This window comes from Dipodomys ordii, unplaced genomic scaffold (genome assembly GCF_000151885.1).
Source record: "Dipodomys ordii isolate 6190 unplaced genomic scaffold, Dord_2.0 Scaffold122, whole genome shotgun sequence".
NCBI classification, from domain to species: Eukaryota; Metazoa; Chordata; class Mammalia; order Rodentia; family Heteromyidae; genus Dipodomys; species Dipodomys ordii.
In genome coordinates this window covers 2,137,290-2,162,203 of record NW_012267338.1, presented here as the reverse complement: position 1 = coordinate 2,162,203, position 24,914 = coordinate 2,137,290, and the positions used below count along the sequence as shown (strand labels likewise).

Genomic DNA, 24,914 nt, shown 5'->3' with positions numbered 1-24,914 from the left:
GCACCATCCTCATTTCCCATCATTATGGGGCACTCTGTAAGCTATAGTTAATTCCTATTATGCCGGTGCAAATTTATCCTGCCAGATATTAAGCCACCTGGCAGTTACAGGGAACAGCTTTGCCTGGAAGTAGCAGAGATCAGGGGATTGTGGTTTGAGGCTAACCCCAGGCAAAAAAAGAAGTCCAAGAGACTTCCTCTCAACCAATGGCTGAGCCTGACATGCCAGAAACACAGCAAAGCCCATGTATGAGGATTGTAACACAGGTCAGCTTGAGAATTAAACAGAGAACCTACTTCAAAAATAACAACGCAGCCAGTGCTGTTGGCTCATGCCTGGATTCCTAGCTACTCAGAAGGCTGAGATCTGAGGATCATGGTTCAAAGATAGCCCAGGCAAGAAAGTCTGTGAGACTCTTATCTCCAATTAATTAACCATTAGAGAACTGGAAGTGGTGCTATATCTCAAGTGGTAGAGTGGTATAGCTTGAGCAAAAAAGCCCAGGGTCCAAGTTCAAGCCCCACACCTAACCAAAAAAAAAAAGCAGCAGCAGCAAAACAGGGCTAGAGGAGTGATTTAAGTGACAGAGCCTGCTTAGCAAGCTCAAGGACTAGAGCTCAATCCCCAGTACTAGCATTAAAAAAAAAAAAAAAAAAAAGCTGGTAGAATTTTGGCAGATCTTGATCATGTGATTATCAGAATTTTGTAGTATATTAAGAAAATTCTATCAGTTTAGTTCAACTGCCATTAATTTGGTAAATGAAAAAAAATTGGAAGGAAAGAGACAGTTTATTAGATAAGGCAGGGTTCTAAAACCTAGACAAGATGCATCCTGAGCTCAAAGAAGATGTTTAGAAAATATCAGGTACAGTACTTGAATCTGAATGAGCAGATTCCCCATAGGGGGTAAAGCAGAAAGCCCAGAAGTAATGTAATGTAGGTGAGAGAGACTGCTTGAAGGATTGTTTTATTAGGGTTCTAGTGAGTACCTTAAAATGTATTCAGCAGAGAAGCATCAGAAAGTGAGTGATGGTCTCATCAGTCAATTGAGTGGACATCTGATGTAGGACCAAGAATGGTAGCAGAGGCAGCTCTCAGGTTTTGGGATCATGACTCTGAAGCACCTACCTTCATGGTATGACAAAGGTACCAGCTGTCCTTATTAGTCAGTCAGTGCCCATGGTTCTGGGACTGCTGGAAACTGGGCATAGACTCTCCTTCCTCAAACCATTTATTTACCTTCTAATATAAGTACCTAATTCCTCGTATGAAATCCCTTTCTGCTTAAAATAGCTAGCTTGTTTCCTGTAGCTTGTTGCTGCGATTGAAGAATTTTAAAGTGGAAATTTACTTCTTTGGAGACAGAAGGTTCATGAAATATTCTAAATGCCCATTGCTCTGACTGGTTCTTGTAATGAGTGCACTGGGACTGCTTGAGAGAAGCTACCCCACCATCCCAAATATATTTCCAGGCCCAATTCCAGAGATTCTGATTTGGTCTAACTAGTGGAGCCCCGGAACACAATCTTTAAAACCGTCTGTGTTAAGACACTGTAGCATCACCATGACAAAACACCTGAGAAAAATCAACTAAGGGAGATTGCTTTATTTGGCTCACAGTTTTAAAGGTTTGAGTCCATGCTCAGCTAGCTCTGTTGTTTTAGGCCTGGGAAGCAGAAACATCATGGAAGGACATGCGAAACAAAGCTGCCTACAAAACTGTCAAGAAGCAGAGAGAGAAAGGAAGGGTTTGGAGATAAACACTTCTCCCAATCAGACCCCACCTCCTACTCACCCATTTAATAGGTATCCATTGATGAAATTGGTGCCCCTCCCTTTTGCCCATCACCTGGCAGCCAAGCTTTTACCACCAGCTTTTTGGGGATGACACTTCAAATCAAACCACAGCAGCATCGCCAGCTTATCTCAGAGAGACAGCCAATGTGGATAGCAGTGGACTGAATGATTTCTTGACTCTGTAAACTGGTGCTCATAAAGATTCCTTCTTAGAAGGAAATGTTTAAGAGCTATACATTTTTCAAGATTCCTCTATAGATGATTTACCTTTTCTTTGATTTCAAAGGATAAACTGTCACCGCTGCCAACATGTGGCAGTGTTACTAATGTGGGAGAACTGGTGCCTGCAAAACAAATAGCAGTAGAATTTACTGAGCTCTGGAGGCCAGGTGGTTAGATGGCAAGTGTTATTCCACTCTTCTTTGACTTCTATACCATCCTCCACCCTCTCCCAAATCCCAGTCCTCGTATCTATCCGTCTCTTCGTCATCTCTGATGACTTTTCAAAGTACATGCTAATATACAGTTAGGAATATCACCACTGTTTCCTTATCTAATAGTATCTGCTAATTTGAAATTAATTAAGTCTCTGCACCACCATGCCCACCTCAACCAGAACTTTTATGCAGCATTTTCTGGGGAAGTGAATGGGTACAATTGTAGAACACAACTCCTAGCCTGTAAGATTTTATCAGTGGAGCAGCAGCGATCTAAGGAAAAACAAAAGGAGATGGCTCATATCTGTAATCCTAGCCACTCAAGAGGCTGAAAGCTGAAACTCCTGGTTCAAAGCCAGCCTAGGTAGAAATGTCTATGATATTCTTATCTCCAATTAACCAACAAAAAGCCGGAACTAGAGGTGTATGTAGCTCAAGTGGTAGAGCTTCAGTCTTGAGCAAAAAAGCTAAAGATCGAGTGCAACGAGTTCAAGCCTCAGTACTGGTCAACCCCCTACCACTCCCCCAACATGAGAAACCGCAAGAATTTTAGACGCTGCAAATAGAATATTCAAAACCAATATGAGCTGTAAACTACTTAATTTGAGATAATGGTGGTGGTTCTTTTCTTAAAGCATAAAGTGCCTCCTTAAATTAATATATGGTAGTGTCTTGTGAAATAGCCAAGAGTCCATTTTTGCAATCAGCTCTTACTTAACAAAATACACAGAATGATTTCAAAACATGAGTATACAGAAAATTTCCCAGAGGTTCCTTGGAGGGGTAGGGGAAAAAGAGAGGTCGTTAAAGCAAACGAACTTATTCCTAACATAGGGATTCAGGCCAGAGAATACACAGCAAAATGACAGAGATGGCCCTTAATTTGATCCTTTTGTTTTTTCCCTAAACAAACTACTTTTCCTACCAGACCTGGTGCTGTATTTGGGCTTCTGTTAAGAATTTCCACCTCTGCGGATTCTGTTTTCTCTCACTGATTTTCATCTTTCAAACCACTCCTTCCCACTGTGCACTAGCTGCTTCTAATCAGGAGTCCACATGGATTTTCTTACTTTACATATTTGCTCTTAGAAAATGGAAACATACACACTGAGTAAGTTTCTCTTTAGTTATGTTGAAAAAGCCTGGATCAATTTAAGTGGAAACTTTGCTTTCATTTCTTTCTCCAGCCCATCTACGTATGTTTAGAACTAAGCTGGATACAATTTCCTTTATACAAAGTTCAACATGATAATCTATCATTTCCTTTATTACTGCACGTACAAGTGGCTCCATACAGAAAAGAACACATCCACTTTCTAGAGGTGAAAGCTCAACTTCACAGACATTAGGTTAAGTGTCATTTCTCATAAGCACCACGATAAAACAAAGCACAAAGTATGATCCCCAAAGGCAGCAGATAAGATATTTCTGGACAGCAGTCTTGATCCCCTCAGAGGCTACAACTCCCAGGCCTTAGTCTATACACACAGGTACACTACTGACTCCTAGTGTGACCTACATATCACAGTCAAATAAAGACCAGTGTTGGCTGATATTTCCCAGCTTCCGAAGTCTACTGCCTCTCCCCATGGGGGGGCTGGCTCCCCCAAATCCAGTCCCTATATCCCCATATTCCCCATTTTATTTGCTGACATGAATCTTGAGAACACCAAAACTGACGTATGTGTTATACTGCTTGGCTTGTTAGACAGCAATTTTGACAAACACATTTTGTGCTGGCAAGGCCAAGGCAGGGCACCTGTAAAAGGCAAGACCAACCCTTATTTTAAAGAAAGTAGGAGGAACACAAGAGAAAACAGAAGTGGGAAAGCTATGCCCTCCTTAAGTTCAAAAGTAAATATTCTCTCTTGTACATTCAAAAGTAAATATTCTCTCTTGTACTTACTTTTAAACTTACAGCTTCTCTCTCATTATTGTTCTGCTGTTTTTATACTCCCTACATTCCCATAGGAGAATGGTTTGTCTGACTACACATACTATTTTAAAACCAGTAGTCTTTTTTCCCCATTATTTAAAAACATGCCACATAGTTTTCTCCAGTAACTGGAAAAGGACACATCAAAATATAAAACTTATGTTCTGCAACCCACACAAGTCTCCCATGCCAACTGCTAGGAGAAGACACACACAGGCCTGCTCTCTGTTCTGCTTTCCAGTAAGAGGATTTCCCTACCTGGGAAGTTTCCATATTTACAAGTAAGTAACAAACCTGGAGAGGCAAGATATAACCTGCTTTGGTTGATCTAATGCCAAAATCTGGAAGTAGACTACAATATATCACTCCCAGTTAAAAAATCCACCCTTGGGGCTGGGGCTTTAGCTCAGTGGAAGGGCGCCCACCTGGCGAGCGCATGGCCCTGGGTTCGGTACTCAGCCCTGGAAAAAAAAGAAAAAAAAATCCACCCTTATACATAGGGCTTTCCACTTCATAGACTCTGGATACAGATTAAGGTCATGGCAGCCAATGCCTTACAATATGGCAAGTAAATTCTGATCAGACTAGGGAGAGAAGCAGTCACTCAGTTAATGATATGGTTATACCTCTCAAACAAGACCAAATATCATTAGTGAAGCCTCTCAAAATTGTAAAAATACAGCACTAAAAGGATGAAACTGAAGAACAACATATGTATCATGGCTAACTAAGCTATGAAAAACTAACAAATGAGTAGTACAATTCCTAACTCATATCAAGGGTATGAGGTAACTAGGCTTGACCCTTGTTTATCTGTCTAGATAAATGTGGTGATTATCTTTTCTCTCCACTGTTTCCTCAAACTAAAAGGCAGCTACAAGGTATGAAACTCTAAAACATGCAGGTGAAGAAGGTTGGAAGGGTAGAAGGGGAACAGGCACTGCCATGCATCAGATGACAGCAGTCAGTGGTTTCATCAATGCCCTAAAGGATAAGAAATAGATCATTCAAAATGGAGCACCATGTAATTACAATTCATTTGGTTATATCAGTCAAAAGTCTCTGTCTAAAACAATGCCAATTCTTACCCGTGAACTCTTGTGTCAGAAGTAAAAATGAAAAAGGCTGCTCCCTAAGACCTAAAAGGAACCCTTCAAGCCTTTCTATTAGGGCTAAATAACCTCACTCATCCAATACTTACTGAATACCATGTCTTGGGCAGTTCCAAACAAAAAAGGACACAAAGATAGAAAGCACCAATAAAGCAAGCACAGGCTTTCTCTCAAGAGCTCAGAATCTGACACGAAACCTTAATCACCAGACCTATGAAATTCCTCCCTCCCTCCCATGTTTCTGAAGTATTTTATACAAACCTCTATTACAGGGCATTTCACAATGTGACCGTGGCTGTTCACAAGCCTTGCCAGCCTCAGAACAAGACGACAAGCTTCATGAGGGCAATGAAAGTGCCCAAGCTTTATATCATTAGTCCAATACAGAACCAGCAAAAGAAAGTGCCCAAGAAACCTGCAACAGAGTACCTAAAGTGAGAGCTACATAAAGAACATGCAGTGATGGAAGATGCCAAGGAGATGAAGGCAAAGGGAACCACGGTTGGCCTATATACTCTAGGTCCTTGATGCTCTAAAAACTGGCCTATGTTGGGGCTGGGAAGGTTGCTCAGTGGTAGAGTATTTGCCTTGCATACATGAGGCCCTGGGTTCGATTCCTCAGCACCACATAAGCAGAAAAAGCTGGAAGCAGTGCTGTGACTCAAGTGGTAGAGTGCTAAGCCTTGATCTGAAGAGCTTAGGGACAGTGCCCAGGCCCAGAGTTCAAGCCCCAAGACCGGCAAAAAAACAAGACAACAACAACAAAAAAAAACCTGGCCTATAGCTAGTGTTACTACATTACCTGCAAGTCTCAGACCACAATCTAGACCTAACTCACAGTCTCCAGATTACCTAAGCAGATAGTCTATGTACACCTTGATGTTTGAGGACTACTGAGCTGAGAAATTTGAGTGGGAAAGCTACTGAGATTCAGGCAGCAGGAGCCAAAAGAAGAAATGTACAAAACTAAACAGAAAAGGATAGATTTATGAAGCTTTTAAAATGGTGATGAACAAGTGCTCTAAAGATACAATTAGAATCATTAGTTTTAGCCTAAGAAAACCAGGGGGGAATTCTGTTTAAAATCCTATGAACGAACTTCCTAATTCAAGTCTACTGGGTTTGTTTGCATCACACTCACACATTTGAGAATGTTCATTCTGTGTCTAGTTACATCAGCCTATAAACCACAGAAAGGCACTTGGACAGTGTGCCATTATCACACTTAGTATCATTAAGTATGCTTCACCATTCAAACAGTAATGTGGTCCTTAAATATGAGCCAGCCACCAGCTGACCCCTATAAAGACACAGGTCCTGTCAGCTGCTCACACCATTCTCGCTGACTCTCACTGATGGTCTGTGGGAGAAAAAGTCCCATCCCCGGGGGGCCAGAGTACCTCCAGACTGGCTGATGTGCAGTCAGCAATGAAGACACTCTCTGCACCTTTGTGCTCCAGTCTGCTCTGCAACCCACTATGCCCTCTAACCCTCAACTTTATATCCCAGAAGCACTGCTTTAATGAAACTTTACACAATCCGCTGCCTCAGAAGTAAAGGAAGAAAGTCTGAGGGGCACTACATGCTGCAGTGAGTTGCTAAGTGAGGTCTTGTGGTTGGGAGAGGTAGGAAGAAGAGTTCAGTGTACTCCTAAGTGGCCAGCGTTAGCTATAAGAATGGGGGGCAGGAGGGTACAGGGCTGGGAAGGTGGCTTAGTGATAGAGTGCTTGCCTAGCATGCATGAAGCCCTGGGTTCAATTCCTCAATACCACATGCACAGAAAAAGCTGGAAGTGGTGCTGTGGCTCAAGGTGGAATGCTAGCCTTGAGCAAAAGAAGATCAGGGACAGTGCCCACCCAGACTCAGAGTTCAGAGTTCAGGCCCTATGACTAGCAAAAAAAAAAAAGTAGGAGGGAAAATTATCTTTTGTTTTCTTCTTCATTTCAAAATTAACTGGATTTTCCCTCCTATGAGTCAAATTTACACCTCTGTCGACAATGATGGGGCCAAGTCCTTAGTTTCTCAAATACTTTCAACATAATTCAACAGTTTGGAATAACATGGCTTGCTGATGCCTGACAAAAGATTTGGAAATCATCTTCACAGAAAACTATTTGGGGTTCTGATTAGACACAAAATAGTAAGAGCACAGAAGTTAAAGTTAAGGGCTGGGAATATAGCTTAGCAGTAGAGTGCTTGCTTAGCATGTATGAAGCCCTGGGTTCGATTCCCCAGTACCACATAAACAGAAAAAGCCAGAAGTGGTGCTGTGGCTCAAGTAGTAGAGCGCTAGCCCTGAGCACACAGAGGCTCAAGGACAGTGCCCAGGCCCTGAGTTCATGTAAGACCAGCAAAAAAACAAAAAAAGTTAAGGTTAAATCTTTTAGCCCTTAGCTAATTTTTTTGGGGGGAGTCCGGTCCTGGGGCCTGAACTCTGGGCCTGGGCACTATCCCTCAGTTCTTCAGCTCAAGGCTAGCGCTCTACCACCTGAGCCACAGCACCACTTCCGGCTTTTTCTTTTTGCTTATGTGGTGCTGAGGAATCGAACCCAGGACCTCAGGCATGCAAGGCAAGCGCTCTACCACTGAGCCACCTTCCCAGCCCCCTTAGCTATTTTTTTTAGAATTGAGAACCAGTACCACAGAACTATTATATGACAGCAAAAACAGCCTGAGCCACAAAAATTTCATTCTTAAATCCTATGAAACCTATCACCATGGATTAGAGCAGGCTCAGGAAAACACATGCTGGTGGTGACATGGACTTCCTGTACCTCACCCAGATGACCAAGGGAGGTCAAGGCTCCAGTAGCTGGTGAGCAGAATGAGTGGGGGAACTACGGAGTGGTGGGCAGTGATGGGAGTGTGAGATGACCTAAAAATGGACGGAGGCACAGGATGGATGAAACTACCTCCTGGACAGTCACTTGTGTATTCTATCAAACACAAATAAAAGGATAGCCAGCACTAAAACGCTGGTGCTGAAGCTACCAGAAAAAAAAAATACCAGAAGACCACTGCTCTTCAACAACTTCATCTTGAGGGGTAGAGAGAGAACAAATAACTGGGCAGGACAAAAGCAGGGAGCTGGAGGAGGTAGCAGGCTTTTGGGAAGAGGCCCTGAGCAAGGCAGATTCTGGGCAGGTGCAGAGGATGGGCCCTGGCATCCTGACCTTGCATCTTCCTTCACTTTCAACCTGGGTTTCTTCCTTTCCCTGGTGCTTAGCACAGAGGCTTCCCACGGCACCCTTGGAAGAGAAGAGCTTTTGTTTCCCAGGTCTTCTAATATATGCACAAAATGAAAGTCTGTATGCCTGCTTAACAATTATGAACATAGAAAGTTGAAATTAAAAGGGCCACAATACAAGTTAAGCTTCAAGGTGAGATTGTCCCATTTCAAGAGACAGCTGTTGCTAGGATCCCCACTTCACCCTCCCCATCTTCCCTCCCCGTTTCCCTCACACACCACCCCAGGATGTCAGAGCCCACTGCAAGCAAACTCTCACTCCAGCCTGGCTCTCACGTACATTATGTTTGATGATTGAGAGAATAATTACAGAATCCTTTTATTCTCCATATTTTTGAAAGATTGTAAAACAAATACATATTTTTTTCGGTAACAAGAAAAAAATACCTTAAGCAGGATGCAGGTGGATCATGCCTGCAATCCTGGCTACTCAGGAGGCTGAGATCTGAGGATTGAGGCTCAAAGCCAGCCCAGGCAGGAACATCCCTGTGAGACTCTTTATCACCAATTAACCTCCAGAAAACTGCAAGTGGTGCTGTGGCTCAAGTGGTAGAACACTCATCTTGAGCTGAAGAGCTCAAGGACAGACAGCACCTGGGCCTAGAGTTCAAGCCCCACACCGGAAAAGGAGGGGGAGGAGCAGGAGGAGGAGGAGGAGGAGGAGGAGAAGGAGGGGAAGGAGGGGGGGGAGGAGGAGGGAGGAGAAACTAGTCCTAAAAATCATGAATCTGACATTCTGCATATTTTGCCATAATTTCCAAAATAAATAAAAAGAACAGTCTCAAGGAATGCATTTTTATCTAAACAAGCTATACTTAACAGTACACATACTTTCCTCCAACATTTCGCAATGGTTCTAGCAATTAAAGCAAAAGACCATCTAGGGGCTGTGGGTGTATCAGCAATACAGCCAAGTATTCAGAGGCCCCAGGCTCAATTCCCAGGACCCAAACAACAAACGGTGTGGGGGGTGGGGGATAGGGGGAAGGAAGGCAGAGGGGCAGGGAAGGGGAACTATCTAATTTCCTAACTGAAATACATCCAAGATGAACATCTGTACCAATTTTTGAGCCCTGCCTGGAAGGTCTAGAATGTTCCCTGGAGAAACAGTCACCAACCTCCTCTCTGGTGATGTAGCTAGCATCATTAGCCTAACACAGCCACCACCACCATTCACTGAATCCATATCATGTATTCACTGGATATACATTACTGAAATCTTCAGAAGCCTACAGGGGAGGAACTGTCCTCACTGTACAGATGAAGAAACACAAGACCACAAAGCTGGGAAGTGGATAAAAGTCTACGCATTGCCGACCTGTGAGTAGTGCTGTTCTTCAACATCCGGTCCACTTCTCCGCAAACCACATGCACAAAAACTGGCTGCCTACATAGACTGAAAGTTGCCCAGACATACTGAACACCTGCTCTACCTCTATAAATTCAGCACACTATCACTACAGCTGGATCCAGAGATCCAAATGGAAAAGTAGAAGCTGCAACTCGTCCTATGTCAGGGTTTCCAGTCCTGGGCATTCATTCACTCTGAAGCAAAAATGACTTCAGTGCCCTGGCTCCTCACATAGCCTTGTTAATCCACTTCCACTATGAATCCCAGCACACTGTTTGCCTGTGCGCCCAAAATGTACCTGCTCCTCACTGACCCCACTTAGTCTTAGGGGAGGAGCTGCAGAGCTGTGTGGGCCTGTCCTGACCTCCCATATGTACTTTTCAAATGTCTTAATCTCCCCTGACAAACGAGAATTAAGAGCACTGCCCTTCCAAGTTTGCTGCTTAGTGGGGGGTGAGGGGTAGTCTAGAGACTTTTCAAGATGTATGCAAACTGAGCCCTATAACTTGGGGTTTGTTTTAATGCAAAAGTTACATAAATCCCAAATCTTAAGTAAAGCTGGCACTGAGAAAGGTGGGCTGTATTTATGCAAAGACTACCCCCTCCAGCCCCAACACAAGCCCAGATGAGGAAGTAAATACAGTGATCAGCACACAGCAGACCTCCTTACAGGCTCTCAAGCCAATTTCTATAGCCAGTTCCTCCTTTAACAACTAACTGGAGCATTCTCTGACTACTCTGCTACTCAGAGTGTGTCATTTGCTGGACACTTATTACTAATGGGGCTTCACACTGGTCATTTTGCTTTCACATGTATAAATTCCCTAAGGTCAGGCACTGTCAGACTTCCCTATTCCCTGTAAGACACTTGCTGGGGAAGGTGCTTCCAAGAGTCCCTGGATGTGGAAGGAACAAGCCTTCCCCCAAAACTGCACCGTAACAATTCTTTTCCCCCCTCAAATCCAGTATGGACAGCAGCCATTTATCCTGCTGTCTATGGGGCTCATTTTTTCCTTCATCCTTACCTCTGAGATAAGCCAAATTTCCAGGTCCTAAAAACATGCCCAGGCCTTAAGTTCCAGGTTTAGCCCCAAGCATACAACCCTGAAAGAAAACACCTAGATCAGGACATTGCTGTCCAGTTCCCCTTCACTCTCCACCATTTCTCTGTGATCACAGGACCTCACTTTCCCCAAGTCCATTTGTTCCGATCACTAGTGCCACAAGTAATTTAAATATACAGTTTGCCCCCAAAGAAAAAGATTATAAACAAAGGCCAGAGACCGTGAAAAATGGAGACAAATGGAGAGACAGGGCTCAAAATTTTAAGATTCAGAAAATAAAACCATCGATTAAGGCCTATCCACGTATTTGCAGTCTCAAGGACTCAATCTCATATCCAGTCTGTACTGACAGAGCAGGCAGGGAAGAGCAGCCATCTTGAGGACACAGCTATGAAATCAGTGTGCATGTATCCTCCAGAGTGATGTGTTCAACAGAAAAGCTGAAACGCTGGTTCTTATAGATCCTCAAGATACTGAAAACAGGACCTGAGAACTTTTTGTAGGCTACTGACATTTACAAGTAGGCATATACCAATACCTAAAAAAGCCAGTCCGTTTTTGTTTTGGGTTTTTTTTTTTTGGCAGGGGGAGGACTGTCACATAAAACTCCAATCAACTGAAAAATTTTAAAATAACCTAACCCTTCACCTATCAGCCAGTGTTACTAATCTACACTACTACCCTGAATATCACACACATCCACCTTGTCATATTACATTTTCTCTACACCATGACTTCGTACTAAGACAAAATAATGACAATAACAATGTGTTCACTATGCTTTCAAGCTTCTGGATTCCAGGTAGTTTCCCAGCTAATGCTGTCTGTTTCTTGTTGTCACAGACCTTGATACGAGGCTGGGCCTCCTCTGGTTCTATTTTCTCTTGGAATCTGCAATGCATGTCCCTCCTTATCCCTTGCTACAGCTTCTGTAATACTAAAACTACCAAGAGCCTTTTCAAATATTCAGCAGCATCCTACAGTGTTATTCAAAGGTGCTCAGAAAATGAGAAGACCTTTTATGTTCAAGTGTTCATTGCTACAATCACAGCACTTAGTATGTGTGGTGCTGTGGGCAATGTGTGCAAATGCCAACACCTGCTGACCTCAACCTCAATTCTACACATTAAGCTGCCTAGAGTCAAGTTACAGCCTTTGTATATTCACTACCATTCACTATGTTTCTTCTCACTAAAGAAAGTCAAAAATTTCCTATCAGAAAAAAAAGTTTACTGAAATTTTACACAGTTATATAGACTCCTAATAAGGTAATATAATAGAGAAGACTGGTAAACAAATTGCCTTGAAAGCCTGCCACTCAGACTAATAAAAATTCAAGCCATAGAAAACAGGATCCAATAGACATAACAGCGGTGAATCACAGAGTGCATTAGGAAAGAGACTATGGAATTGAGTAATTTCACTGCATTGTTGCAGGAAATCAGGAACTAATCAAAATAAGTTATTTTGACTTCTGGTCCAGAGTCTGAGAACAAAAGACTGCCTAACACACACTGCACACAAGGCTAATCAGAGCCATTGAAAGCATTGTTAAGAGCCTTTCTTTTACTGCTACTATATTCTTTATGAGCCTACTAAGAACTCAGCCTCAGATAGGCAAAGGGGTCCTCTGCTTAATGCTAAAAGCGGCTAATGAACACTAAGCCTAATGAGTTTCACTCAGTATATTTCATTGAACATCTAGTAAATCCTAGGCAGAGGTACCCAAGTTTTGTGGGACTTGAAACTTACTGTAGCAAAGTGTATTTTAGGGGAAAAAATCCATATATCTCACTTTTTTCTTTCTGATGTCAGTCCTAGGACTTGAACTCAGGGACCAGGCGCTGTCCCTGAGCTTTTTTGCTCAAACTAGGGCTCTTGACCACTTCTGGCTTGTGGATGGTTAACTGGAGATAAAAGCTTCACAGATTTTCCTGCCCTATGCTGGCTATGAGCTGCAATCCATAGATCTTGGCCTCCTAAGTAGCTAGGATTACAGGCATGAGCCACTAGTGCCCTGCTATTCCTTACTTTTGAAAGTTTAGTAGTAGTAGTAGTAGTAGTAATAATAATAATAAGTGCAAACATTCCTAGGAAACATGCTAATGGTTTAGAAAGAATCCATGGAAGTCAGAACAAGAAAAAGTATGTCTGTGAAGCTGGGGAAAGAGACAGAAAAAACTTCCAGAGTGATAAGATATTCAGACAGGAAGCTCAGAAGGAAGCACAGGAAGTAATCTTCCAGTAAGTAAATTTCCAGCATAAGAAATGAGGCCAATGGTGAAAAAAACAAACATAACTTCAATAACCTCATTTTAATTAACAAATATAAATTAAAGGAAGCATACAATGCCCTTAAGCTTCCTAGATTAAAATTAAACACATTAGAAACAAAAATACCAGAATCCAGTGCTGGGGAGACAGTGAGGCAACTGACCACCTCAAGAGATTTGTACAGCCGGGCGCCGGGGGCTCACACCTGTCACCCTAGCTGCTCAGGAGGCTGAGATCTGAGCACTGTGGTTCAAAGCCAGCCCAGGCAGGAAAGTCCATGAGACTCTTATCTCCTAAACACTCAGAAAAACCAGACGTGGTGCTGTAGCTCAAGTGGTAGAGCGCTCACCTTGAGCTGAAGAGCTGAGGGACAGCACCCAGGCCCAGAGTTCAAGCCCCATGACCGACAAAAAACAAACAAACACAAACAAACAGCATTTGTATGTATAAAGTAGAAGTATCTCTCTGTGAGACAATGTGGAAATATTTCTCAAAGACCTTAAATCCTGCTGCTTTTTTTTTTTGGGGGGGGGTCAGTCATGGGCCTTGAACTCAGGGCCTGGGCACTGTCCCTGAGTTCTCTTTGCTCAAGGCTAGCACTGTACCACTTTGAACCACAGCGCCACTTCCAGTTTTCTGGTGGTTAGCTAGAGAGAGAGAGTCCCATGGACTTTTCTTCTCAGGCTGGCTTTGAATGGTGAGTCTCAGACCTTAGCCTCCTCTGTAGCTAGGATCACAGGTGTGAGCCACCAGTGCCTGGGAGTAAATCTTAAGGAAATTCTTGTAAATACAAATGAAATTTAGTGGGCTTCTTTTTATCCTTTCCAAATTAAACTCATTGAGGCTGGGGTATGATCAACTGCAGAGCATTAATCAGCATGATCTCTCTCTCTATCCATCTATCTGTGTGTGTGTGTGTGTGTGTGTGTGTGTGTGTGTGTGTATATATATATATATATATATATATACATATTACACATACATAAACACTCACATGAAACCTAATGATTCTCATGTATAAAGAATATGTTTTTAAATTATGGAACATCCATACAATAAACTACAAGGTAGTCACCAGAAGTGATAGAGATACAAATCTGGAGAGATGGTCACCATATACTAGCAATTTACTATAGTCAGGGCCTAGATTATATAGTTCTGTGGTGGAGCATATGCTTAAAACCTGGGTTTAATCCAATTTTAAAATAGGCAAGGAATTTGACTGGATATTTCTCCAAGGAATATATACAGTCAATAAGAACATGAAAAGAACCTCAACATAATTAGTCACTAAAGAAACTCAAATCAAAATCACAATGAAATACCACTTCACACCACTGGCATAACTATTACCTTAAGTCAGATAGTAAGTTTGGGGGAAGATGCAGAAAAATCAGAACTTTGTGTGCTTTGCAAGCTGAAAAGTAAAATGGTACAGCCAATTTGGGTAACAACTAGCATTTCCTTAAAGTGCTACACACACACACACACACACACACACACCATATGCAACACCAATTCCATTCTTAAGATACATACTCAGTAAAACTGAAAACATATATACACAAAGCATGTACACAATGATCCTGACAGCATAACATGGAACAGCCCCAAAGTGGAAGCAATCCCCACATGCATCAGTTGATAATAAAATGTGGTATATCCATACAGTGGAATATGGCTATAGAAAGGAATGAAATACTGACACACCACAATGTGGATAAACTGAAATGCTAGATGAAAGAAGCCAGTCTCAAGAATGCACAAATCACTTGATTTTATCTGTATTAAATGACCAGAACAGGCCAATCCACAGGGACAGAAAACAGATTAGTGCTTGCCAGGGATTGTAAAAAACAGGGATAAAAGTGACTGTTAGTGAGTGTGGGGATTTGTATGGAGTGATGAAAATGTTCTCAGATTAGATAGTGGCGATGACTGCACAATGGTGAATATATTAAAAATCATTAGGGCTGGAGATGTAGCTCAGTGGTAGAGCACTTGGTTGGCAGACACAGATCTTGGGTCTGATCTCCAATAATCAGTGGACAAAAACCACTATATTGTACACTTTGAAAGTATTAATTAATGTAAAATGCAGGATGTATGATCTGTGAATTGTATGTCAAAAAACACTCTTACTTTTAAAGAAATCAGTCATTAGCTCTGTATTTTATGATGACGTTAATTTTCTTTATATTTTAAAATGTTTTTCCTGAATGTTTTTAACAACAGGCATTATTATACTTACCAGCTGGGCATGCCTGAGTATTAACTTCAGTTTCTTATAAAATAGGAACAATAGAGAGCATGCCAGCTCTATGGAAGCTGAGATAGGAGGATCAAAGCCAGCTTCTCGGGCTACCTACTGAGGAACCCCCCAAAACAAACAACAAAACCCAAAACAAAATAGGGACAGTAATGGTACCCACAGTAATGGTGTCTAGCCCCTTGTCTTACGAGAATGTTTAAATGACACACCATTTGTAGAGAGCTTTAAAGAGTAAGACAAAGCAAGGACGACTCTATTTCCATTCTGAAAACTGAGACGTGGCCTTCTACTTACATCACCACACATTCTTAACTTGTTTCTCATCACTTAAAAAGCGTTCTCTTTTCAGCTACAACAAATGCCAAATGAAAGTAAGCTCCAAGAGTAACATGGCAAGTAACCCACGGAGGTTCTAGAACTATTAGGACACGTGTACTATTGTTCACAGACTCCACAGGCTGTGCTTTCTGTGCACAAAGCCAATAACCCTTCTTACCAAAGGGACCAAAATCTCATTCTCACAGAGTAGATCAAAGCTTGCATTTATTTGGCCAAGGTCACCCAGGACATGAAGTCAAGCCAATATCCAACCAAGGTTTATGACTCCATAGCTTGTACGTTGTAGTATCTGAGGGAAAATGGTAACTTAAAAAAAATTAAAATTAAAAAAAAAGGGGCTTGGGAAGGTGGCTCAGTGGTAGAGTATTTGCCTTGCATGCATGAGGGCCCTGGGTTCGATTCCTCAGCACCATATAAGCAGAAAATGCTGGAAGTGGTGCGGTGGCTTAAATTGTAGAGTGCTAGCCTTGAGCTAAAAAGCTGAGGGACAGCACCCAGGCCCAGAGTTCAAGCCTCATGACTGGCAAAAAATAAAAAGGAGGGGCTGGGAAGGTGGCTCAGTGGTAGAGTGCTTGCCTTGAATGTATGAGGCCCTGGGTTCAATTCCTCAGCACTACATAAGCAGAAAAAGCCAGAAATGGTGCTATGGCTCAAGTGGTAGAGGACTAGCCTTTAGCTGAAGAGCTCAGGGACAGGACCCAGGCCCACAGTTCAGGCCCCACGACCGACAAAAAAAAAAGTGCTGCTCAAAGGAATTTCTTAAAATCTATAATAGAAATGGGGGGTAGGGGGGAAATGAGGTCTGAGTTGTGGAAGAGCATTTGCCTAGCATGTAAAAGACTTTTGATCTCCACCAGTAAGGGGAAAGGGTGTACGTGTGTATGTGTGTGTGTGTGAGAGAGAGAGAGAGAGAGAGAGAGAGAGAGAGAGAGAGAGAGAGGGAGAGGGGGAGAGGGAGAGAGAAAGAGAAGGAGAGAGAAAGAGAGGGAGACAGAGAAAGTTAGAGACAGAGAAAGAAATAGAGGGGGTTCAAAAAAAAAGGAGCAGACTTATTTAGGTATGTGTTTGCCTTCAAAAATGAAGAAATAAATGTGTCACGTTTAGTAAATGTTGTTATAATCCCAATGATGCTCTAGGTCTTCATAAGGAGAGTGAATCAAGAGTTGAGAGGTTTTTTTTTTTTAACCATAACTCTTGACAAAATTGTATGCTAAGATGACCTAACAGAGAGAGGGTCAGAGGAAGGCAAATTTTTTTGCCAGAATTCTTAAGAGCCACGTTCATTTTCAAAAGAGAAAATTTAATGTTTTGTCATTTCAAGCATTCTTTTTTTTGAAGCATCACATCATCCTGTCAAGCTTTTCCTCTTCAATTGCCAAAAAGCACTGGCCACACACCAGATGGGGACTAAAAGGAATAGAAGCTAGAATTAAGCAGGAAGACATGCTTGAATAAAGACCAAAGTATTACATTTATGATTAAATATTTCCATGTTATGACAGCTTCTGCATCCCTATGCATGCTTAGAACTAGAATGGGTAGAATAAGAAAGAAAACAAGAAAACCTTGCATGTTTCCCCAGTACTTAACCTGATTTTTAAAAAAATGGACTCAGCATTCTTTTTGAACATCTCTAAACCCCTTTGTCCTATTGTAATCTTAAGCTTACATGTGATAAATATATTTGCTATCATCTCTTCAAAATTATTAAGTAAAAAGCTCCTATCCTGCTCAGTAAACTGAGCCAAAAGTAAAAAGCTTATCACCCCAGTCAAATCTCAGTTTTCTCTAATAAATATGCAAATATGCTCCAGCAAAAGCAACAAAAAGGTAAGCACCAATTTCTCTCCTTTTAGGCTAACATGACCATGTGCAAAACATTACCAGCAATAGAGCCGAGTTACATCACAAAATGTCCTGACCCCTACTGATCTTACCCCTGGCTTCCTTTGCCTTTTTTATGTTTTTCCCCAAGTTCTCAAGACTCCCTGACACCCAAAAACAGAAGATGGAAAAAAAATCACAAGATAAAGGTATACCTAAGCACGACAGAGGTGAATTAAAATATTAATACTGCAATTATTAAAATATTAATAATGCAAATCTCCTGCATTTATAAAAATAATACTTTTTTTAAAAAAGATGGAAGAATGAAGGTAGAAAACAACTTGATATTACAAATGGCTTGGAAAGAGAAAGAGGTCCAGGGATGAGAAATAGTAAAAGTGACCTTACAGGGGCTGGGAAGTTGGCTCAGTGGTAGAGTACTTGCCTCGCATGCATGAGGCCCTGGGTTCGATTCCTCAGCACCACATAAGCAGAAAAAAGCCCGAAGTGGCACTGTGGCTCAAGTTGTAGAGCAGTAGCCTTTAGCTGAAGAGCTGAGGGACAGAGATCAGGCTCAGAGTGCAGCCCCCACAACCGAAAAAAAAAATAAAAGTAAGGGTAATCCTGAAAGAGTAGGTATAAAGAAGAACCAGCACCACCTTCTCAGGAAGAACAGTTTTTGGACTGATTATACTTGAGGTTTAAGCATTAACAGTTAATTCCTTTAACATTATAATAGTTCTTGCAGGAATGTTTGTGTGTATGTCTCCTTCTCTCTCTATGAATAGATGAAGGAGAAAAAGAGGAGAGATCTTTGTGGGGTACATGAGGCTATGGGGACCATATGACTGAAGAGGGTCTGGGTTGTAGAGCTCTGACCACACACACCCCTATTTACTACTATATATTTAAAAGCAAAGACTTCACTACATTATGAAAATTCAGAACTGTAACATTTTGTTTTGTCTTTCCTTGTTAAAGACATTTCTAATCTCATACCATGCTTGTATCTTTGAGTCTTAATCGTTTGCAAAGCACATTCACAACTAGAGCATCATTATAGTCAGAATATCATTACAGTCTTGCAATAAGGTAGAAAGAGATTTTAGCTACCTTTTGTTTGAGGTGTGCACAAACTAAGTCACAAACTGGTAAATTAAAGGACCCACCCACCCACCCAGGTCTTTTGACCTGGCTCCAGCATTAATTTAATATATTCTTATCACTTTTTCTTTATCACTGATATTCTGGCTTATTCTAATACAAAAAAGTTTCCCTAAGCTATATCCTAGTTAATGAGTAAACCTGAAAATGATAATAAATCATAGTGTTCTATTTTAAATAGCCATCCACTTTATATAACTAACCTTACCCTATTCTAGTCTTTTATGGTTAATTGGCCCAAATTTGGTACACTTTTAAAAGGTATGTAATGATAGTCATTAATATTCAATGTATATATGTGAAAATGAAACCAAGTAACTTGAGGGTATATATGGGTAGGGTTGGGGAAATAGGGGAGAACAATGCAAGGGGTGACATTGATCAAGAAGCATTATGCTAATAAACTGATTTGTTGAATTGGAACTGTTTTGTACAACTACTTAAGGATAATTTTTCTAAAACATTAAAGCTATAGAATGACCAAAAGGAATCATCAAATCTCTGAATTGTGAAAATCTACAATTTAAAACTAAAGGAGGAAGTGGCGCTGTAGCTCAAGTGGTAGAGCGCTGCCTTGAGCTGAAGAGCTGAGGGACAGCGCCCAGGCCCAGAGTTCAAGCCCCACGACCGAAAAAAAAAAAAAAAAAAAAAAAAACTAAAGGAAAAGTGCATTAAATGAGAAAGTTATAGCAATGATTTCACGTGTCCATCTGCTCAGTGTTAAGGTTCTTGAGAAGTGTCCTAAGTGAGAAACTCTCATCCCAGTAAAATATGAGAAAATGAAATGTCTGTTTGCTTTAACGCACAGTTTATAAAGTTTAAGATTAACCTTCAGACATTTCCGAATTTTTCAGGCTAAAAATAAATCTCAAGTATTTGGGTCAACAAAAATAAACATGATGAGGAAAGGGAGAAATTTTAAAAAATCAACCAGCAAAATGAGAGTAGTAGCATACTTTCTAGAAAGCTTACATCTAGGAACAGAGTCATAAATCCCTACACTTAATCCTCTTAACAGAAGGAAATAATGCTAACATCTAAAACCTAGGCTTTCCAGAAGGTACAATGCAGAATTATACCAATCAAAAATCAATTTATATATACCAGAGGCCAAACAGTCAAGGCAATATGTGTACAGTATCTCCTTACAAGGATAATGTATGAGCTGGGCGCCGTGGTGCGCACCTGTAATCCCAGCTACTCGGAGGGCTGAGCCCAGAGGATCGCTTGCCTCCAGGAGTTCTGTGCTGCAGTATGCTATGCAGATGGGCATCAATATGGTGACCTCCCAGGAGCAGAGGAACACCAGGTTGCCTGAGGAGGGGTGAACCAGCCCAGGTGGGAAGGATAATGTGTGACTCACACCAGCCTTACAGTGATTTCCAATTTTCTTATCTGCATCTATTTTTGAAACTAATGTTATACTGAACTCATTTAAATGTATATTCAGCCATATTAAAAGCTTCACTGGCCAGACTCTGGTGGCTCATGCCTATAATCATAGCTACTCAGGAGGCTGAGATTTGAGGATCGCAATTCCAAGCCTGCCTGGGCAGAAAAGTGCCCATGAGACACTTACCTCCAATTATCTACTTGAAAACCAGAGTGGCACTGTGGCTCAAGCGGTATAGTGCTAGCCCTGAGCACAAAGAGGCTCAGGGACAGTGCCCAAGCCCAGAGTTCAATCCCCATTACTGACAAAAAAAAAATTGAGAGCTGGGAATGTGGCTTAGTGGTAGAGTGCTTGCCTAGCATGCATTAAGCTTTAGGCTCGATTCTCAGTACAACATACACAGAAAAAGCCAGAGGTGGCACTGTGGCTCAAGTGGTAGAGTACTAGTCTTGAACAAAAAAAGCTCAACAACAGTGCCCAGGCCCTGAGTTCAAGCCCCAGGATTGGTAAAAACAAACAAAAAACACCTATGTGCATGCATGAGCATGAATATGCGTGCACACACACATACACACACACACTCATTATGATATGCTCGGTGGGAGTCTTCTATCAGTGATGTGGACGCCTATTGTTACCTCAATCCTACTTTAATGCCGTAATCTCTTTGTCTTTCTCATCAGTCACCATCTCTATTTTCTTTTTTTTTTTAGTTACTGGGGATTGAACTAAGAGGACTTGCACACATTAGGAAAACACTCCACCAGTCCTGGAGCTATATTTATATTCCTAGCCCTTTATATTCATTTCCTATGGTCCAGAATCTGTTGGAAATCAACTGATAGTTCCTTTCCTAAACATTTCTTTACTATGGGCCTTTAAATGGACACAGTTGAGGCTGCACTAACTTCTAAACAGCAACTTGGCAATTTCCTGCTTCAAATGACTAGTTCTAAAAAGTGACTGAAAGAAAAGGCCGGAGGAAATCCAGGAAATCCAGCTTTGTTTGGGAAGCCAAGTGAGAAGACCCTGTGAGCCAGAGTACTACAGGAGCTCAACTTCATTGTTCACAGCCACAAAAATACTAAGGAGAAGCCTTTGCCATGTCTTTGTTGTTAATAATAACAAGCTAAAAAGAACCGAATTTGCCCCTCTTCCTTCCAGGAACACTCACATCCATACCCACCCGGCAGCTAGCCAAGTAAGGAATGGGCAACCTCTTCAGAACTGAACAAAAAACATTTTCATGAACCAATCCACTGAAACACCTGTCACGGTGTTTCAAACTAAACAGTGAGCAGGGAAAGAGTGGGAAAACAGAGAGCAGGGGGAGCTGGCCTCACTCGGCCTTCTGAGCTCTGAGCAGCCTTCTCGGCCAAGCAGGTTTTCAAAGTAGCTTCCAGCCAGCCTGTGACATGTTGGAGGCCCCTCCACACCTCTCTGCCTCAGGAACAAGAGCCCAGGAAGGGCTGGGAAAGGCACAAGCAGAGAACGCCCTCCAAAGCTAGCCTCCACTATTCAGGGGCTCCTAAGCAACATCTGTGACTAAAGCACGCTGCACCTTTCCATCTTCCTACGCTTCTCCCTCATCTCCTACAATACTAAGGGGGCGGCATGCTGAAAAGGAGCTTCACTTTTCTATTTTACGTAGCCAAACACCAAACTGCTTACACACTAGCATTCATAAACAATAATTTAGAGGATGTTTATTTATTGTATACAGTCTTTCAACTTTGTAAAATTTTTATCATAAAAAGGGGGAAGAAGTCTTTCTATATCTTGAGCTCATGTCCAATGTCTAATTTCACATCCGTGAGTTCTACATATGAGAAAGCATACCAGCATACATGAGCATCATGTAATTCAATGCTACCACAGAAAAGGTGTTCCTCATCATACAGGCTACAAACATCTTTGAAACAGTGAAAAACCAAATATAAGGCCTAATTTAATCAGAATTTCACCATTGGTAGCTAGTACTCTGGAGCCAAGCACTGCATACTGGGTTACTCACAGCTTCCTGAGAGCTCTGCCTCCGCGGCCAGAGTGGAGGTGCCTAGAGCCCAAGTGTCAGAGGCTATTTTCAGTAAACAGCAGGAGGCCTCACTCAGAAATGGTAAATAGGACCACATCTCTCCTGGGACCACATGCCCAGGCCCTCAACATCACCCCCTAAGTGGTGTTCTTGGGAAGTGAGGAAAACTTGCCCTAGAGTCCTAGCAGGTTCAAAGCAACAAGTATGACACTGTCATAGTAACCTATGTGACTGAGACTGAGATCCCTGAGGGGGCTGGAAGAGAGGTCTTAGCCTCCCAGCTGAGGATGACCACCCTGCTGAGTAATGTATGAAGTGAGTGTGAGCTCCTGAAAGGCACCTATCCCTTTACCCCATGGGCCTCCCCAGCCCGACTGCAATAAAGCACTGTTTCTGCCTGTTGTATAGGCTGCAAAGTGTTCAGTAAATTTACAATGTTTTGATTTGTTTTGTAAAACTAGTTCAGGACAACCCTCTAACATAATGCTTGGCAAGTCCAATGTGATACCTTCCGTAAGAATTCCATTAAATCCATTAAATCCACAGTGTCATCTAGTTGGATGACCTGACTCACAATCAGATCGCTTTAATTCAACCACCTTTCTCATTGCTAGTTACACCATCCTGGAGTGAGGCTGGCTTGGCAAAGACCTTGTCAGATGGCACTCGAGGAATTCACCACCAGATTTCTTTTCTGACAGCTACTCCTTAAATGCAGACTCAGCCACATCCTTGTTAACCACCTGGAAGAGCCCCACGCCTGTGTGGGATAAAGTGACTGCCCTGTCCAGACCCCCCCTTACCTCTGTACACATACATGTACTTATTAAAATGAACCCCCTTGTACAATTAAATAGGTTCTTAAAAAGTAGTCCAAAAATTATTTCTTTATGAAAACAAACATTCCAAAAGCCAGCAGCCAAAAGCTAGGAGAGTAATATTTAGTTAACGAAAATAACTTATGGGTACTAAAAGTCTACTTTTGAACTCTAGAGAAAATTTTTAAAAGACCAGTAGGAAGAGCCAAACTCAGTGGCACAGCACACACATACCATCACGCACAGCCATTGAATAAAATCCTTATCATCAAAATCACTACGAAAACGATAACAAGATAAATATTCTCTCTAAGCTGGGCACTGGTGGCTCACACCCATAATTCTAGCTACTCAAGAGGCTGAGATATGAGGATGACAGTTCAAGGCCAGCCCAGGCAGAAAAAGCACATTGAGACTCTTATCTCTAGTTAACCACCAAAAAGCCAGAAGTAGAGGTGTGGCTCAAGTGGTAGAGTGCCAGCCTTGAGCACAAAAAGCTCTCAAAGGATATGACCTGCTCCCAGCGTTCAAGCCCCAGAAGTGGCACAAAACATTAAAAAACTGGCATTAAAAAATAACTCAAAGAAAGCAGGGCATCGGTGGCTCACGCCTGTAATCCTAGCTACTCAGGAGGATCACAGTTCAAACCCACCCGGGCAGGAAAGTCTGTGAGACTCATCTCCAATTAACCACCAGAAAACTGGAAGTGGTGCTATGCTCAAATAGTAGAGTGCTAGCCTTGAGCTAAAGAGTGCAGGGACAGTGCCCAAGCTCAGAATTCAAGCCTACAACTGACTAAACCAAACCAAATGACCCAGAGATCCTGAAATCAACTCCATTAAATGTGTCTTGAGTGCTTTCCGCATAGTAATGTTAAAAAAAATAAATATATAAACTGTAAAACTGGCATAAAATGGCAAATATGCCAAAATATTTTATGTTGCAAGAATGCTTAAATAAATAAAAATTATGCTGGGTACCAGTGGACCACACCTGTAATCCTAGCGGCTCAATGAGCTGAGATCTGAGGATCACGGTTCAAAGCCATCCCAGGCAGGAAACTCCATGAGACTTGTTTTTTGGGTCAGTCGTGGGGCTTGAACTCTGGGCCTGAGCGCTGTCCCTCAGCTCTTCCGCTCAAGGTGAGGGCTCTACCACATGAGCTACAGTGCCACTTCCAGTTTTTCTGAGTGTTTATTGGAGATAAGAGTTTCACGGACTTTCCTGCCAGGGCTGGCTTTGAACCGAGATCTTCAGATCTCAGCCTCCTGAGCAGCTAGGATTTCAGGTGTGAGCTACCGGCGCCCGGCTTCCGTGAGACTCTTATCTCCAATAAACCACTAGAAAACTGGAAGTAGCTCTGTGGTTCAAGTGGCAGAGCACTCGCCTTGAGCTGAAGAGCACAGGGACAGTGCCCATGCCCAGAGTTCAAGCCCCACGAATGACAAAAAATATATATAAAGTAAATAATTATTTTACTCACCACATGAATGGTCACAGAGAGACCAAAATAAAGGATATGAATCACCAAGAAAACAATACTACTAAAGACTGGTAACTTAAAATCACCAATTATCTGATCAAAATCTCTAAGAGGAATGTGGGGGGGCGAGAAGGGGGGAAAGGTTGGAAATCCAAATCTCTATACAGTTCTTTTTTTCTCTTCTTTCTCTACCAATCGGTTAATCCCTTTCCAGTTACTTCTTATTCTCTTTATCCCACCCACATTACACATTTGGGTTTCTTAGAATATTTTGTCCTTTTATGATCAATTCCAAAGTGGAAATAAATGTTAATAGTGGGCATTTGATTAATATACAGGTTTTCTTGAGTGTCTACAGGCCCTGT

General features: G+C 41.9%; 1 protein-coding gene and 1 pseudogene across 5 annotated transcripts in view; one reads left to right on the top strand and one right to left on the bottom strand.

Moving 5' to 3' along the window:
• Kiaa0922 (KIAA0922 ortholog) overlaps window positions 1-24,914 on the bottom strand; it is a 127,447-nt gene that overhangs the window by 81,748 nt on the left and 20,785 nt on the right. Inside the window, exon 1 of one of the 5 annotated variants that reach the window (XM_013029750.1) lies at window positions 2,065-2,123. The exons of the other annotated variants lie outside the window; for them this stretch is intronic. Coding sequence (XP_012885204.1) covers window positions 2,065-2,108 — 44 coding nt within the window. The 5' untranslated portion in view covers window positions 2,109-2,123. Of the gene's footprint in view, window positions 1-2,064; window positions 2,124-24,914 lie in introns of those variants that run through there. 5 annotated transcript variants of the gene reach the window in all.
• Window positions 4,710-24,914, top strand: part of LOC105995834 — a 31,549-nt pseudogene continuing 11,344 nt past the window's right edge.